Source organism: Coturnix japonica, chromosome 10, assembly GCF_001577835.2.
Source record: "Coturnix japonica isolate 7356 chromosome 10, Coturnix japonica 2.1, whole genome shotgun sequence".
NCBI lineage: Eukaryota > Metazoa > Chordata > Aves > Galliformes > Phasianidae > Coturnix > Coturnix japonica.
Window position 1 is genome coordinate 15,059,171 of NC_029525.1, and position 19,525 is coordinate 15,078,695.

Genomic DNA, 19,525 nt, shown 5'->3' on the forward strand with positions numbered 1-19,525 from the left:
TCAGATTGGTCAAGGCCATAGCTCTCCATTTTAGCAGTAACCCACATCACACACATTCTCAGCCATACAGCAAGAATGCGTAACTACATAACCAATCCATTCACATTCAGGCCTGGTCCACCCCTGCTTAATCAAAGTGTGCACTTAACTTCAAACGCATTTTCAAGCACATTGTTGGTTTGTGGTGGTGTTTGTCACCTTGTAACATATGATGGGTAGTTGTTCTTTTTTCATGAGCCAAGAAATCTGTTGTTAGCTGAGAGCCCAACAGAGATGTTGTAGTCCAGCAGTACTGCACCATACAGTGTAAAAATGGGACAAACTTCTCATGAATCAATAGCTTTAAGAATTCCTGCATGTTGCAAGTGACTTTATAAGCTTCTTATTAACGCATACAGTCCGTTTCCTATAAATCCTTATGAGACTGCTGTGGTGGCAAGTCCAGCAGTTGAGTGATTTGTGTTTGTGCTCCTAATTTTGTTGAGAAGACAACAAAAATTTGTAATGTCTAAAGGCACTGTAAATATAGAAACCACGAAACCATTCCTCACCTTCTCCCTGGAAAACAGAAGAGTTGTAGCCTACAGACATTTGAAATAAAATAAACAAAAACCTTTGAAATGAAGGTCGTGTTAATTCTAGTTCCAATCCAACAGCAAAGAGGTTATCATAAGCTAACAGTGGCCCAGAGGAGACCACTGGGGTCTGATTCACTTTGTTTAAAGGTTTGTTTCATTGCTGAAACACACATACTAAGTCCTGAGGTGAGGGAAGAGACAGGGAAAACACGGGCACTGGCAATGGGGATGAAAGCATTTATACAGCCTGCCCTTTGAAAGCCTTTGATCTGCTGGGTTAGGTCACAAACGCCAAATGACCATCTTATGAGACAGCAAAATCATAAACAGATCTTACAAGGATAGGAAAGCAGACAGCCATTAGCATTCCCAAAGAGCCACAAACCAGGAGAAAAAAAAAAACAAAACAAGGTTGTGCATACTGAATGTTTCCCTGCTGAACAAGTTGACTTGGCACACACGTGTTTGGACAGGCTTTCTGCAGCCTGAGTGACTACAGAAAGGGTGGGGAGCATTTCTGCTGAACAGAATGTAAGGGTCATTCCGCCGTGTGAATTTATATGTGAGAATGTGTGTGCGACTCCAATAAAATTAAATGAATTCATGTCTTGACTGGTATGTAGTCATTTAATTTTTATTACAACCAGAACCTTCAATCTACCTTAGAAATGCATGTTAAAATATTATTGCTAGAAAACACAGGGAGAGAAAAACAACTGTCCAACAAGATCCCAGCTAATTGCCTGTCAGGTTAGCTTCAATTCTGATAACTTTTTTCCTACAAGAAATGTATGCAACTTGTGAAAAATTAATATTATTTTTTATTTCTAGAGATAACCAGCTTTGAGATTATGGCTCATGTAGCTGCTTTCAAAAACAATCTGATAATTTATAATCATTTTTGACATATTCTGGTGTTACCCGTTAAAGTGTTTGATACTGCTCTTCAACAAACAGCCCCCAAGTTCCATGACAGTGTGCTTACACCCATTGTCCAATGCAGCTGACTTGACAGCATAAAAGAGTTTTGTTACCCTCAATCCTTAAACAGACTCGGACACTCCTGGCAGGCTCAGAGAACCCTCGGACTCCCTCACTGATATATTTGCACAGTCTTCTACATTCCGCTGACTGTTGCACACTAATGTGAAGGTGGCAAAAATCCATTTTCAGCAATTACTAATCTTCTATACATAAAAATAAAAGGTTTTCAGAGAATTGCATAGCCACTTTGCACAAAAAGTAGCATCAATAACAGCAGTCATTAATCCTACACCGACACCAAAAAATCCCACAGTATTTCAGAGGTTTTCACACAGATTTAGAGGATGTCAAGAAAAAAAAATCTGAAAGGAATACCTGGAAAAAGTATAGAACAAATGTAAAAACTGAAGTATCTATATGAAAGCTTTCTGCAAAGCCACCATTTGCAAAGTAAGACCCAAGGACAGGAAACTGATTTCCTGTCGTACCTTTAAGTAGCTGCATTCAGTGAGGTCTAACTCATCAGCTGTCTAATATGGAAGCTGCTGACATAGATAAAATTGAAGACATTTATCTTGGCACGTGACAATGTGTCTTATCAGCCTCATTAGTGGCTTAGTACATCTCATCAATCTTTAGTACACCCAGTGGTAAATGCTGCATGCCTGTCATTGGATAGGAATAGGCACATACCAGAGAGGTTAGGGTGATGATCTGTGTAGTCATGAATAAATTTTGTTTTAATAAAGGTGTCTAATGCTCAGGAAAACCGATAGCCTTGAAGAATGAGTCTTCTGTTTATCTACACAACAGGTGCAGGACAACCAGTGTCAGCAGTTGCCAAACTGTCTCAAGGCACTGACTTAAAGTCACTGCATCCCTGAGCAATGTGAGTGCTCAAAACCATCCATCCATTTTTAGCTACACTACCAAAACAGATTCAGTTAAGGATGTTCAAAAGATGGATGGATATGTTGAACTGAGACGAAATCACAAAGTTCACTTTGTACAATATTGTCAAGCTGGTTAACTGGAATCAATGATGTCCACTGAAAATTTAGCTTGCACAATGGCACACTAGATCTGTAGCAAAGATAGAAGAGACTCTCTCCTCCTTGGTCATCACTTCTATGATTCACATAGAAAATCCATGTCTGAGATAGCTATGCTCCACGGATTTGTTCTGGCTTATTTGTCTCCACCGAAGCATGTTTTTTGCCATACTTTAGATATTGGAAAATCCACAGATGAAAAATACAGTTGAACGCAACATCAGCATGACACTCTCAATTACATACTGGATAAAATAATACCGTAGAGAATGGCCAGGGAACTGCACAGCACAGGAATAAGGGGAATCAGAATCATTTAGTGGGTACAGAAGAAAATCATTTCTTTCCAGGCCCAGAAGCTGTAAAAGAGGTTCAGAGCAATGTAACTTCTAGTCCAGAAAGCTGCTCTTGCTGAATGTTCAAAGCAGAATAGTAAGAGGGGAACAATAAAACAAAATAAAATGAAAAAGTTGCAAAAAAAAAAAACCCAATCTAGAACAACTGTGTAATATACGGTTTCAAAGAGAAGATACTTAGTTTGTTTCCAGAATAATCAATCCAAGGCTCTTCCATAAAGCAGAGAGAATAGGATCAGCCAGAGCATGGCAGATGTGAAATTGAAATCACAGAGCTTCAGAAAGCAGAATTATTCTCCAAATATACACAGAAAATAGAAAAGGGGGTAAAAAAACACTCGTTTCAAGCTTCCCAAAAAGGCTTTGGCAAAACACTGCAGTATTTTTTGACACAGGCCAAAAACTTACAAACACAGCTACCCAGAGAAAAAGAGCACTGGCAACAAAAGACAGACGCCGACAAAGCTGGACTCGAAGGACTTGTATTTTACATGGACATGGTTTAAAACTCTTAATTTACTTGGAAACATTTTCAACTTGGCTAATACAACACTCATAAAGGACTACTGTGCAAATTTATTTTACTGATGCATTAATCACTACAGAAGAGAAACACAGAAATGTTTCTTTTCAGAGGCTTTGCTCTGAAATTCAGACTTAAAGGAAAATGCAGCACGGTCATGGAAGCATTTGCCAATTCCGAAGAAGTTCATCAGCATCATCACAGATATGTACTCAAGATTCCCTAATCATTAGTTGCAAAATGATAGTACAGTAGCACTGTTTCTTAACAGCTGAGGTACAAGCTATATCTCCGTATGAATAAGGATTTCACACATCCCAAGGCAGATGAAGAGCAGAACAGCTCTTACTGCTGCTGCCCTTTGAGACTCTTCAGAGAAGACTGTCCTCCAGTGGCTAAAGCAATTGACATTTGCACAGCTCTCAACTTGTTTCTTATTCTCCCCTTTTTGACAGATGATTACTGATTGCTGACTTTAACAACACATCTGCCTCCACAGATACCAACTTCTCTACATTTAAGCTGATAGCATCAAGAGGACAAGATAAACACAGGCAGATAATCAGATTTTGAAGGAGGGTACATATTACCCAACTGCACACCTGGAGTTACTCTAATGAAGCCTTTTCCACACTAGATAGCAATACACCTGCTTTAATGTAAACACTCATTTTAATAAAAGCCTTTCCTCAGACTTATACTGGTGTAGGTATGAATAAAGAATCAAATATGACCTCATGTTTTTCTGTGCAAGTTAATTGACTAATGACAACATCTGTCAAACATCATCCTTTAAGCCAGGAGCACCACAACTGGATAAACCAAGATTTAGTGTATACATATGCTTCTTAAGTAACCTAACCACTGCTCCTTCCACATCCAGGGATACTACCATTTCTTGCCTGGTACACTGTCTTCCCACAAGAAACTATACTCCTTTCTTCCAGATACTGCTGTTTCTGAGATGCAGTTCTCTGTTCTGTAAGCAAGCCTTGCATTCTTTGTTTGTAGATATGCAACCTTGTTGGCTGTAATAAAGCACATTTTATTTGAATACAACGCTACCTTAGATCACTCACTGTAATTGAGAATAGAGTTTGGAACCATCATGTTAAAATGAAAGTAGTACGGATGGCTTCCAAATTCTGGGAAAGCTTCTTCCCCAGATTCACTCTGAGAGAGATTCGATATAAAAATGTAANAAAAGTATTGCACTTCTGGCTACTAGGAGCTAATGGAACATGCCTCTAACATGACCTTACCTTTCATCTTCACCGAGTAAAAGGCAACAGCCTCTCCATCTCTCCAGAGTATCTTGGCACACTCAGTGGCAGAGTGAGGTAGAAAGAACGCACCATTAGATGAATTCCCTTCCGGCATTCCAAAAATAATGTAGTTTAGAACAAAGAGGACAATCCTTTCTCCAAACGTCTGGACCTTAGTGAAGAAACAAAAACAGACAAAGGAAAAATGAAACAGAAAACTGTATTTTGCCTTTCGTGTACAGTATCAAAATTAAAGAAGCTGTGAGGAAAGAGGTCAGGAAAAATGTACCCTTAATCTGGGGAAAACACCTCATTAATTGGTTCAGATAGAATAATAAAAACAATTCTTTCCAGTGTTCCACCCTTCATCTAGAAGGCACAGAATAATTTACAAACAAGTTATAAAGCTTGAAATAAGCCCTGTTGTCAAAGAGAAGAATTACAAAGCACCAAGAAAAGCCACAGATTTGAAACACAATCAAGGCAATCTAATCCTACCCAAAAGAGAAATAAAGTCAAGATTCAATGAGCTATCCCTATCACCTCTTTGCTATTACATGTCTTGCCATGCCATCAAAGAACTTAAGCGGGCCAGGACCTTACGGAGCAAGAAAAGAGAATAAATACAGAGCACAGCATATTGGTCATCAAGGCAAAAGTGGTGCCAACAACATTTACACTGAAAATCAGTGCTTCCACAAATAATAACAATTCAACTCTGTTTCTTTCTTTGATTTCTGTTCATTTGATTATTCCTCTTTCTGGCATTGAGGGCAAACTAAAACCAAGTGTGAATAAATCCCGCAGAATCACAAAGTGTGTGCAGAAAATGGTTAACAGAGGGTTAGTGTGCAGGCCTCTCTTCAGTGGGAGATATCACCCTCATCTCACAGGTTACATAAAGAATGAGCTATAGGAGAGCAAAGACAATTACTTAGTACTTTAACTGGGAGTGTCCAGGGCAAAGTCAAATGTTTAAAAAGCATCCTCACCGAAATCAACCCCTCTCTAGAAGGGTCAGCAGTTTTTACAACATCTTCAACAGGCCACCATCGCTGGTTCATATAAAGTGCCAAAACTACAAAAAGAAAGAGAAAAACACGTGAACTGCAATAACATAGAAGTCTGATTCTAAACCTCCTCACAAGCAGCCCCGTATCTAGTTTTCCTTCCAGCTGACTCTAGTTTGATCTGCTATGACACAGTGAAACAATTACTATATTTCAATTTCACCTCCACATCTCTTGGTATCCAATTTTCAGTTCTGCACATGAAACAGACATCAAGAAACACCAAGTGAAGATAATATTCCTCAGAAATTGAGGCGACTTTGGTATGACAACCTATGGACCATATGAATAAAGCATTTCCTGCACAGTATCTATTCAGCAGCATATTAAGTGTGGGACAAAGAGAGCTATCTGGCTAAATATTACATTATTGAATCTTCTTTCAGCCCCTGTCCCCCGTCCACATGCATACATGCCAATATTGGCAGCCACACAAGTAAACAACAAAAGTTTTCATATCCACATATCAAACAGCTTTTCAGCTACCTATGTGGCTCAGTTTCTATATATCTGTACCTTCAAAGTTACCTCCTAATTCTCTGCATGGACAGGTATTCACAATAGTTCGGATGTATGCAGAGAGGACAAATATACACACTCCTAAGGCACAATTTCAGGAGTGTTCAAGCATCCTTATATCTTTATTGTCTTTAAACACAGTGGCACACATCCCTAAAATTTTTATACAGAATGATACCATGCAACAAGTACAATGCACAGAACAGCATGGAGTTCACATTCCTCCAGTCCTAAGGGAGAGCACTCTCCTCTGGTTCTCTAAGCTATCCAAATAAGGACAAATACGAGAAAGTTAAAAACCATCTGCCAGCCAGAGACAAATTTACACATAATGAAGTGAAATGACTTTAATAGGATTCATCATTCACCTGTTTTAGCCTCAGGTTATACAAATGTCTCTGATGTGCAAAGGTTAGTTACCCTTTTTGATTCAGAATGTACGAGCTCCCACTGGCTTTGAGGCTGGAGATTCTGCTTAGCTAACTTATATTTTAAATAAATTATTAAAGCATGTGCCAAAAAGCATTACACTTTGCATACTGGTTTAACAATGAAAAAGTATTGCATGCAAGGGCAGATGCTTGCTTGCAGCATCAGGTCCAATTCATTAAACATTATGCACTAACTTGCATGGGAGTTTCATACTTTTTCTGTGATGGATTCAATCTGTTCCCTCAGTCCCTCACTCTGCTTTCAAATGCAAGCAGCCACTGCTCCATTACACGTCTATGACACAAGTCAGACAAAGGGGACATCATGGGTCAAAGGCTGACTTTAACTGGAAGAGCACAAAGTCCAGAGATGTCCAACACATGAAGTAAAGGCCAGAAAAGTCTGAAAAAGCTTTGATGAAAATAAGATGTATAACCACATCCTATGGAGCTACTTTTATAGAGCATTTACTGTGCTATTCAATAATTTAAATGTGTGGAGGGGGAACGCTAGTTGACATAGCAACTGTCACACCACATTACTTGAGCAACCTTATCTATATGGATGCCTTTCCTGAAGGAAAAACATTTCTCCAGATTTCATGCAAACATATGTACTTAGCTTTTTGTTATCATTTTTTAAGTCAACATCTGGTCCACAGTTTAATCCATCTATGCTTGCCCATATTCTCATCTTCATTTTATAGTTGAGGAATACTATTTCAAATGCAAACATGCTTTGTGAAAGCACATGTTCCTTCACTTTCATTTCCTCATCTTATTGTTCCTTCCAAGACATTAGGTTACATTCATCTCATCATAAGAGACCAAGTTAATTACCAATCAGCAAGTTACACACATACCTGCACACTGTGATTCATGATTAACATGATCTTGCTTCTGCAGAACTAAGTTAAATGGCTAAGTCCAACACATTTCAGTTCACAACTAATGTGGTATCTACATGCTCAGTTGTGCAGCTTGCCCTGTGAGCACTAGTTTGCTAAGCCTCACTACTTTGATTGGTTGCAGTGATACAAAAATACTCACAGTGCTGCAAGAAGTCGATACCCTGCAAAACAATTCCATACCACTATGAGTATTTGGAAAGGGAAACAATAACAAACTGAATTAGGCACTAAGCACAATGCAGTTGTGATTATGAAATGTATTCTTTTGCTATGCAAACATGGATTCTTTCCCAACCCAGGCCTGGATTATATTTTTACCTTCTAGGTGAAAATACACTGACCAAATGTTGCCACAATGATGTGCAATTATTCAAATGAAAATTGCACATCAGGACTTCACAGAGCAAAGACAGAGAAAAGCAGAAAAAAAATCATGTAATATCTAGTTTTGTACTTCTTGTTCTGCAGCCTTAATCCAAATAGCTGGAACCCATCCCTCTGTCACAATCTACATTAAAGGCAAACACTACATAATAGATGTAATAATAGAGTTTGTTTAATACATATTGAATCTAAAAGTTCTGCTGAAGCCGTCTTTCCCTTAATTTTGGAAGTAATTCAGACTGATGGCACACTAAGCTGATCACAGAGATTGCTGTTGTTACATTTATACCTTGAAAAGAGAATGGTGAATTACCCCAACAAGCATTTCAATGCAGCCAAGCTCTGACAATAGAACACGCTCAGACATACTACATTAAACTGCATTCTGCAGCACTGACATACACTGAATCACTGTCCCAGTTCCCTATCTTTAAAATGGAATAAGAGCACGTCTCTCTCTCTCTCGGAGTCTTATCAAAATAAATACAATAAAGCTCGGGAGGCATGAAGGTGCTGCAGTAATGGCAGCTACTCAAGTATCTAAGATAGATATCTTTCCTGCAACAAATTACATTTTATTCTACAATTCAAGTTTTACTCAATGATTTGTTGCAAATGCCTTGTGACAAATGTTCCGTGGCATCTAGCAGTTATTGTAAATTATTATATACAGCGCACATAAAGTGCCACAATAGGATATGTTTATTTAGTGTTATAAAGATGTTAATCACCCATGTTATGCTCTGTAAGGCCTTACAACATGATATACATTCTCATAAAAATATCTGAACAAATACACTCAGCCCATCACAAATAAACTAAAAATGCTCCCAACCAAGACCAAGTCCTTTAAAAAAGCCACCACTTGTTTTCCCTTTGACATATGCAGGTCATTTCAGATACATTACATACCAATTCTGGATAACCATGATCATGATGATTGGATATAAATCTCAGCATTGGATTCAATCCATCTTTAGCCTATGTCCAAGAATCAAATGTCATCAAACTATAAAGCTCTTTACTGTCAAAGTAGTAGACAGGCTGTTCAATTCTGTATTTGTTAAGAATCTAAACTATTAGAATGTTAAACAAATGATTAGATCAGCAGTACTTACTCTGAGACCTGTGGAAATAATTGTTGGAAATAATTATATTATAGAGGATATTACTTCATAAACATCACATTTGTCATTTCTATCTATGCAGTACTAATCCATTAGTCACCAATATGGATTTGACTTGCTATTTGTGGGAAACCTTTTCTACTCTGCTTCACTGTGTACATACCTAATTAATATGCGTTGTTCCTACTACTATTATCCAACTGAAGATCTGTGCTAAATCCATTGCCTTCACCTGCGTTTATTTAACAGTTCTTTATTTTCCTGCAGTCATTATGTATCTCCATTCCTCTGCTGCAATCTAAACTAAACGCTGCTTTCAACCACATTCCTTTGAACATGAGTCCATAGGTATGCACAGCTGCACTCAGTGCAAGTTTGGCCTCTGCTGTAGGCACTTCTCTCCTTTATCACACCAGGGCCTTTCTCCCTTCAGAAAAATGTTAATGGAATATATAAATTAATGTCAGGAATGTTCTTCTCTCTCAGCAGTTTTAGAGGGACCATACAGTCTTTTGACTACATTTTTATCATAGAAAGTTCTCCCACATTCAACTAAGTGAATCACAGCCCATTAAGTGAACCTCCAATTGAAAGTGTATGTAAAAGGAGCTGGAAAACTTTGCAGAATTCACCTCTAACCACAGGTGATTTTAATCTGTTTTTTTGCTCTTATGAAAAAAAATTCCTGATTACTTGATTTGGACTGAACAGTAGTTACATTAACAGTATCTGTTCTAGGAACACAGGATTGTTATCTGACGCTCTTTGAAACTGAGCACAGAGTGTAAAACTTATTAGACTTTCCCCTTTTGTATTATTAAGGAAGGATCTTAGTAGCCCACCAAAACAAACCCCTGTCAAGTAAAGAGAATCCACCTCATACTCAAAACAACATCCCAAATATTTAAGTATGTACACCAGCAGTCCATCTTAAAAGCAAAATAAAGTATAACTGCTCAAATTTCAAAATATTTTTTACCAATTCTAACCTGTCTCTTTATCCTGTGGGTCAGTTAACAGCAACATTTTGCAAGTAGGACTATTTCGGTAGAGAGGGACAAAACACACACAGGAATCTTCAAGTTTAACCTAAAAAACAAACAAGCCCTGTAGCTGTTTGTACTGCAAAGCTGACAAGAAGTACTTCATGTATTATGTGCACTTACAGTATGTTTTAGTAACATGCACCGTATATGCTTAGCACAACACCCTCTCAGTCCTCAACTTCAAAATGGAAAGTGATACATATGTAATAGTCTAATATTATCAGCAAGCAATTTAAAAGGAATTTGTTATCAAAGTGAAAAACTTAATGTTGACTTACTACAACTGGTACACAGCAGGGCTTTGAACGCTGTTACATGGGGACAAATGGTGTTACAAAAGACCAGACACATTTGTATCAACTTAAAACAAATACAACTTGCACTTCTTACAGCACAATCCAGCTGAGTACTTGTGGTGTTTTGCAAACAATGAACTAAGCCTCAGGGTATAGGGAGTATCAAAGCGTTAGGGCAGCGCCTGGGCAGTTTATCTGTGAGGGACAAGGAGGGGAGATAAACTGGCACAAGGTGGTTAAATTGCAGGGAAAGCTCAAAGAAAAATCCAGCTTTCAATCACTCATTCTTAGACTAAACTTTTAAATGATACGAGACAAACACAAAATTACTGTGCACCAACAGCTCTATATGCACAGAGATGACGATTTCCATATGAATGTTGTAAATGCTTCTCTTGGAAGTTTAGGTATAGGCAAAACGCGTGCATAATTTAGCACAGTATGTACTGTACTTTCAGAAATCTGGTCCATTGTGTATGTGTGGGTGTGCCTCTCTCTGTAATTGCACCCATTTGTCAGTTTGCTATGAAACTCAAATCAGTCATGTGATACATTTAATATTATTACTTGGTGCATGGAAGCAGTTGTATGAATATGGATTACTCGAGATAACCGCTTTAAGATGAAACCAGTGTTCACCAGTTTGTCAGCAGAATCCTGGGATCATCTGTGCAAACACTGGACTCCTAGAAAATAACTGAGAACTCCCTGAAATCTGTATTCATGAGCTTCCTGCAATCTCACTCTGTCCTGGCAATTCAGCCTTGCTTTGCATGCTGCAGATGTAACAGCATGGGTATCACCATGGCTCCTGAGAGTATTATTGTGATGGAAAGGCCAGTATTATATCCAATACTATGATTGCTATTTTGTTTTGTAATGTGATGTGCACTTCTCATAGGTGCTAGTAATGTTAGGATGAGCCAAGTATAGCTTTCTCTTTCTGAACTCTGACACTGCTCTGCTCTTCCATCCTTGCTGTTTCTGCACTGACTGATTGCTCAAAGATCATGGCATACCAAAAAGAAGTTCCGTGACCTGAGCAAGTGGGCTGACAAGACACTAATTATGCATCAATGCTGGTCCTGCTGCTCAAAATCTGCTTTAATTCAGAAGCACGTGGGAAAAGAGAAAAAAGGGGGGGGAAAAAGAAAATTAAAAAAAAAGCTGGTAACTACAGCCGATTATTTAAGCACCAAAATCCTTATCTTTAAGGTTGTAGGTACATAACAGATTGTTTGTTCTCTGGAAATTAGAGTTTAACATATTACATTTAATTTACATTTAATTACAAAATATCAACATTAACTGAAGTATTTGTAATGGAGTATAAGAAAAAAACGATATAGTGTGAACGTTGCCATTATTTATGTCCTTGACTAGCTGTCTGACTGCACATTAGATTAGACCTGAATTAAATGAATGCAAGGAGAAATGTGTTGCTATGAGACTCAAATCTGTCACGTGATACGTTTAAGGTCTGATGACAATCCACAGAATCAAAACAGCTCTGACTCAAAAGCCAGAATTCCTCCTTTAACTGCTTTCACTGTGTTTAATTATTGCAAGAATATATACAGCACTGCTTGGGACGTTATCTCAGCCTCCTTTTCAAAGGAACAGAAAATAATCTTTTGAAAGCAAAACCAGGCATGAAAGGTTGATGGAAGGACAGAGAAGCCCTAACTGGGAGACCTGTGCGTGGTCAGATTTATTTGTATTTAACCCTCCACGATCCACTAGAGGGCATTAAAAGAATACTTAAAGCTAGTTGCGTTCAATGCGCAAAGAAGGAAGCCAGCCGCCTGAAATAGCATTCTTCTGGAAACTACTACATGTTATTTTCCTAAATCAGGGAACAATCATCACATTCCAAACAATCTTTTCAACTAACCCACTTACCGATTTGATAGTGCAATAACAGGTAGTCCAGTATCATGTAGAGATTACCCAGAATTGAAAGTTTAAACATATATATATATATATATCAGTTTTAACCAGTAAGTTTTCATGTATGTATGTATGTATCATGTATGTATGTTGACTTGAAGTCAGAATATTTAACAGGCTGGCTCTCTCATCCACAGTTCATTCCTCAGGTGGCTCAGAAATGGAACATAGATCACATCACTGACACCCACAGCATTTAACTATTAGGTCTCATCTGATCTGAACTGGGCAAATCCACATTCAGCATCACTGATGCTACAATTAGAAAGGATGGAAACCAAAATATAGTCAATATAATTCTGCCAATAGAGGCAGAATAGAGCAGAACCATGGTTTAAATTGCTATCAAGCTCACTTTTCAATCAGTCCTCTAACAAAGCAGGTCAATGCGTAAAGTTCAGCTAAGTATTTCAAGCCTTCACCCACACTTAGACTTCTAGTTTAAGATTCTCTCTAATTTGCAGCACATAAACTATTTACTGATTTTAAGGGATCTGCAACCTGTTCACACCAGTTTGCCCCTATTCACAAACAGACTATGAACAGAACCAAGAAACTGGTTTGCAATATCTAACTTGTAGAATGAAAAACAACAGCTTATTACCTTTTCTCCTCCAGGTATGGAAAAAACATCAGGAGCAGATGATGACTGCTTCAACAGTTTTTCATAGTACATTTCAGCATCTGCTTGCAGAACCTGTGGATCTCCTGCTACTGTATCTACCAAATAACAGCAACCTGCAGTTAAAATAAAACGATATATTTATTTTTAAAGCAAGGTAATAAATATGAATTTTAAAACCACAGTTTTCTTAGCTTAGTGTAAATTGGCACTTAACATTCCCTCTAGAGCTTTCTGTATAATCCTAGTCTTAAACAAGATGACTAGTAAAATCCTATCTATTTGTTATCTAACCCTTGACATCAGTTTCACAAAGCAGTACCATGACAGCGTCAAATCACATTGGCTTTCTTTGAATTAAACAAGCAGAATCTCACACTTCTGTAGGCGTTAAATAAATTGCTTTGAAATAAATAAATAAATAGCCTTGAAAACACAATCTGATTTTTAGTACTGACTGAAAACACAACAGAACAGATTTCCCATTCATTCTTGGAAGGCCACTCCCTTCTGGGTTAGACCATGACCTGTTGTATAGTTACCTCCTTCTCTTTTTTGACTCATTTCTATTGGGCACTTTTAAAACAATTAAACAATGTCCAAAAAAAAAAAATAATTAAAGTATTTACACGCAGAAGTGTTCCCAAAAAAACAAATACCAACTTTTATGCAAGACAGTTTTCTTTCCACACGACTTGATGCTGTAGGATATTTATTCAGGGTACTTGTTAATTGCACGCAAACAAAAATTACATACATCTGATGCCTGCCATCTAAATGCAAATTCCCAACATCTTAGTTCTGATAAAAGAAATCAGACTGATTGGGGGTTCATCACCAGTTGAAAAAAAAAGAACATTAGAATCAATGAGTTTGCAGACCAAATAGTATTCTGTAAGTCTTCTGTCATGGGAAGGGAATATTTCCAATTTAAGGTGCTTTCCATCAAGAAGCCACACCAGAATCCCAGCCGCTATTCAGCAGTAGCAGTTTTCTTCTGCTGCATAGTGTTTAAGAACACCAACCAAATAAGCCATATGAAGGAAGGAAGAAGCCAAAGATTGTTATTAAAAAGCAGCTAAAGAGCAGCACATAAGACTTCAGTTTAGAACAAAGAAAAATACTGATTATGCTGATAAATGCTGTTCATGAGACGCTGCTTACAAGGCATTACTCTGCCACTGTTAAGCCAGAACATCTTGCTGAGTGCAAGACTGACTGAACAAAACAATTACCACCTTCAAGTTTACAGTAACTTTCTGGTACCCAGTATGCTTGTGCTCTACAGGAATGGCAACACAATCCAAGAATGAAATAACATCACAAATTAAATAACGAGATATTTGAGGAAATTTTGGAACATTTCATTAATTCAGCCTTCCACAGAAGTAGCTTTTACTCCAAAAATTGCTTCTAGACTTTCATTTAACTTGGCTTTCCTGTGTCATACTCTGAAAACATCAAGGTGAGTTAGGAGAGCACATTCCAACAAAAGGGAAATCAAAGGAGGTGGTGGGGGGATCCTTCAGCACAACACGTTGCAGGCATTTAAACTTATGGTGCCCCTGAGTGTCCTCAAGAAGTCAGCTGCACTAAAGTCAGATTCTGTGAACATCCACCCAAAATTTGCACTCGCATGCACTTACCACTTATACTGTACTGCCACAGGCAATAGAAGGATCACAGAGTTAGCTTGAATTTGCTTACATCAACTGTGTTTCCCAGTTTTCCCCAGAGCAAAGTGAAGAGATTACACTTCCTCTTCTGTGTACGTACTTTTCTTATTCTTCTTCTGTCTTCAGAACCAAAACCAAAAACCCTGACGTAGACTAAGTATAACTGTCATTATTAGGCATTTGACTACAGCAACAATTATTGCTGGCTAGAAGGACATTATAAAGCTTCCAAAATCAATAGCAAAATAATGTAGATTTGCTTTGAAGGAAAGCAGCACTGTTCTCCTGTGAGTAGTTCAGTCTGAGGCCCCTACCAGCACCTTGGGATACTAAAATTGCAGAGTCCCAAGGACAGCCCTTTTACTTAATCTGAATTACAGGATTTCATTCAAATTGAATCTTACACAGCGACAACAAAGGAGCACGTTGTTGCAGCCCACCAGCCGACACCTAGTGAGCACATTTTCCACCCAAGCCATGTGCACAAAGGGTTACCATCAGAGCAGGGAGCAGAGGGGGCGGGAGGGTGAGTCATAAAGAAGGGGCCTCTTGCTGCAGCCACAGAGGAAGGGCCATAAAGCAGAGTAAATTTAGAACGGAGCCCTACTGCATTAGAGGGATTCCAGGTATTCACAATGTAGTGGCTGCCAACATTGGTCAACACATCGTATAGACTATTCCTACAACAGTATGATGAGGAGGAGGTTGCAGGCAACAGGCAGCTGCCAGCCTTTGTCTCCTGGGGCTCCAGCATTCAGGGTAACAGAGGAAGAAGAGGATGCAGCTCCACTGAAAAAAAAACTTACCTAGAGATAAATTAATTAGTTAAAATACAAAACTGACTGGATGCAATTTAATTTCGAGTGTGAAGAATGGATTTTAAAGCAAAAATTAAGATGGTAATTCTCTCTTTTGTTCCCACAGAGTAGTTTGGGCCATGTTCTCAGCCTGTACATGTAAGTGCATTTCCTCTCATGCTGGTAATATGTCATCAATTTGCACTAAGAATCTGACATATGATGTGAAAAGCTGCCGCCACAAACAGCTACTACAGCAAGCAGGCACTGTCCTACTCGGTCATCCACACAGGACACCAAACTCCAGCACCCATATGGATCTCAGTCTGAAACATCACAGTCTGACTAATCCACGTCAACCAAGGCCCCTTGCTTTGATCCCAACCCCTAAACTAAGGGTTTTTTTAGTTTCTGCAGACGAGAGAGCTGAATTTTATGGGTGTTCCATGAAGTGGGCAAATATTTTTCTTGTAGAGGTAGAAGTCAGATGAAGCTCTCTTCACTTAGGATCAAAAAAGAAAAGAAAAAAAAAAACCAGTATGTGGGAATCCAGATAGATTTGATTAACATTCTTACGTTCTGCTCTGGGTAGATAAATAAAGACTGGAATCACTAAACAGAAGGCAATATTCCATCTTGAACTAGAACATTATTTTTGTAGACTAGAGACAGACCCTCATCATTACAGATTCAACAAGACTGTCATCTGATCAGTTGAAGTAAGCAGGAAATATTTTTCCATGGGCAAAAGAATTTATTCTCAATACAACAGAAAACACATGGTGCACACACTTGTATGTGAAATTCCACAAGTGAAACTGCAGAGTGCAGGAATGCCCAAAGGTAAATGAAATGCTTCAACTGATTCTTTTTGACAATTCTCCCACATCCCCTGAAACTAAACTCTATATTGTAATAGAAGTAATTTAACTAGAATACAGATAACTGCAGGCTTATATAAACGTGATGCTCCAGTAGCTGAAAGCCCGATCACGCTCCTCAGGCTCTTTTTGACTAGACTAGTCATTTTACTACCCTACTTATTAGCCTCACCATTTAGTCACTGCCTAATAAACCAGTTACAATTTGGGACAATCAATTCCATCTCTTTGTAAAGACGTTTTAACTACTTGTGTAAATATCATATTAGTAAGTACTGCCAATATACTTAGTTGCTTTTGATCATGAACCCAATGCATCATTTATTTAACAAGACAAATTTGTAGCTAAAAATTTCCCTTTCCACATGTAGCTTATCAATACTGGCAGCCATCTCTCTGGTAACACAGATTTCAGATTAGACCCATCACTGGGTTGACAAAGACAAATTAAGATGAGCTGATATTCCCAATAAAGAGTTGAAAGAGCACTTTAGAAATTTGTAAGAGCATTTAAGACGCAGCCAGATTTGTAAAGCAAAATCCATCAACCCCACCATGGATGAAGCATGAAACAAGTGTTACGTCTGAAGTGAATTAATCATTTATCCTACAACTACTTCTTCATGTTCCACAAACACAAAGAACGATACTACACGCATCCATTATGAAACGCGTGTTTACGGAACAGCCCTCAGTCACCACACCATTTGTCTGCACTGTGCATCCATTTGAACCTATTTCTGCTAATTGCACTGAATTTATGTGCAAACAAATGGAAAACGTGGTTCCCAATGATACCAAAAAGACAGGATAAAATAGAAACAATTTAACATCTCTAACTTTTCAGACTCACATTTTATTCAATTTTGCCACTTGTAATGCTTGCAATAGCAGCGCTGGTTTTATTTCTTGGCTTTATTTGCATGCCAATGTATTTCACAATTAAAAAAAAAAAAATCCCACACTTCAGCAGATTTTAAGTGCTTCTGACAGTATCTGGGGTTTGTGCTGTCCAAGAAGCATTTTCCACTTTTTTCTTTAATCAAAAAACACTTTGCAATATGTGACAAACATATGTACACCAACACAAAAAGACTGTATATCAAATCAATTCTCAGAAGAGAATGGTTCTGTAATTAAATGAAGAAACTGAAACCAAAGCCCCCACGATTTATTCCTACCACAGGTGTATTTTTGTGACCCTCGACGAATCACTTCATCTCCCATCTCAGTTCTTATCTGTTAAGCGTATGTCATACCTGCCACTTCACAAGGCTGTGACGTTCTCCTTATCAGTCTCTCTGAAGTCACAACATAAAAAGACAAAGAAATCATGTAGCATAAATTGTTCTCTGTTCTCCTGTGCATTGCCACCACCATTACAGAGCAAAACCACAACATGTCTCGAACCTGAACACAACAGTCATTGCTCTTTAGATTGTGTACATGTAACAGAAGCACTTTTGCACCAGTCTCTCACAGGAGCTCTGGTAAACAGCAATGCTTAACACCAACTCCTCCACTCCTTCCAATGAGCTTGAGCCATGCATGTGGTTGTCATTAGACAGCCATATTTGTTTAACCTTGCAAAGGAAGGAAGAGGTGTTTGGCATGCTCCCAGGAGTACATGCAGAACCTGACTCTCATATCCTGACTTTAATTCAGCAAGTTCACGTCAAAAACCCAAGTTCTAGTGTAAGTGAAACTGCAGGATCACAACAGCGTGTGATGGCAGCAAAGCTAACTGCAAATGCTGCGGTGTGATGTTTGGTCAACCCGGCAAAGGCAGCCCTTAACCACATGCTGCACATTGTTAATGAAAACAGTGTTCTTCCCATTGCATCACTTTTCACCATTACAAACAGAGCAATCACACTCAGAGCATTAAGGATGAAGAAACCTGCACTGGCATTAGCGTGTTTCTATGTCTGATTGAAAAAACTTAGGTATTAATCATTATTCTATCTCAATTCAAATGATGAGATAAAATAAATACAAGTTTCTGACTGTAGATGATTTTCTGCTGCGAAATGCAGAAATGAAGGCAGAAATGTAAAGAAATAATTCTAATTGCATTCTCAGTTAAGAAACTGAAGTTTAAATATGAGTTCAACTGTAGCTATACATGTCATTATTGCAAATCCTGTCACTCAAGCACGGTGCAGATCAAACATCAAGCATTCCAACCGCAGGATGTTGTCATACCAGCTATCCCATTCACTCTAATACATTTTTACTACTAAATTAGGAAAATGGAAGAAAAAAAGCTCTAAGTATCCACATCAAGTTAGCAGAACGTACATGAGCACAGGCAAATGAATTAAATATCTGGTTTAATTAGTAGCTATTTTGGAAAACTACCTGGATGAAACCATGTTATTTAATATGCTTTCAAATCAAGGGAAGCAAGTGCACACTGAAGGGACCACAAAATGGCGCTGACCAACCCTAACCCTCAGTACTCCCACACCTCCAACAGGTTTCACCTACGTGTATTTTCCTTCAGAAAGATTTTTAGCAGCTCTACATTTAAAAAACAACTAAAGTCACACCCAGTTCATAGTACAGATACATTAGAACACATCTATGTAAACAGCCTACTCCTATCATTTAACACACAAAATTCACATCTGGGCTGGCATGTTTTGCACAGTGCTCTAACCTAAGGTAATTGAAAAAAGCTGAGATACTATGGCCCAGAAACAGACTTCATAAATAAAATACTGCAGTGTGCTGCAAAACCATGAAGTGCTACCAGCTGTAACTATGACATCTCTGAATTCACACTGCTGCACACCTCTCTTTTTCACAGAGCATCAATGCTACAAACAGGTAGAGCTTACAGAATAACCCAGAGAAAACGCAGTCATGAAGTGACATTCGGGATTGAAACAAATAAAGCCTTTAAGGTTGCAGTTCACACAGGGATTTTGTCAAGGACATTGCATTAATTGGGTGGGGTTGCTGCTAACACCCCTGTATCTGTGAACATCAGAATTAGGTTCTTAATACGCACGGTTTACCATACAACCAAGTAGAGGGCTGACATGTTCCTGC

General features: G+C 38.4%; 1 protein-coding gene across 7 annotated transcripts in view; it reads right to left on the bottom strand.

Annotated features, from left to right (window-relative positions):
• FAM169B (family with sequence similarity 169 member B) overlaps positions 1 to 19,525 on the bottom strand; it is a 185,793-nt gene that overhangs the window by 156,947 nt on the left and 9,321 nt on the right. For 6 of the 7 annotated variants that reach the window (XR_004308540.1, XM_015873187.2, XM_032446908.1 and 3 more), the window contains 4 exons: positions 13,097 to 13,230; positions 10,190 to 10,289; positions 5,751 to 5,836; positions 4,756 to 4,930 (listed from right to left, as the gene is read on the bottom strand). Coding sequence is in view for 6 of the 7 variants with exons in the window: in XM_015873187.2 (XP_015728673.1) it covers positions 4,756 to 4,930; positions 5,751 to 5,836; positions 10,190 to 10,289; positions 13,097 to 13,230 (495 nt within the window). In the remaining variant the exon portion in view is untranslated. The remainder of the gene's footprint in view (positions 1 to 4,755; positions 4,931 to 5,750; positions 5,837 to 10,189; positions 10,290 to 13,096; positions 13,231 to 19,525) is intronic. The other variant, XM_032446909.1, reaches the window with a different exon arrangement.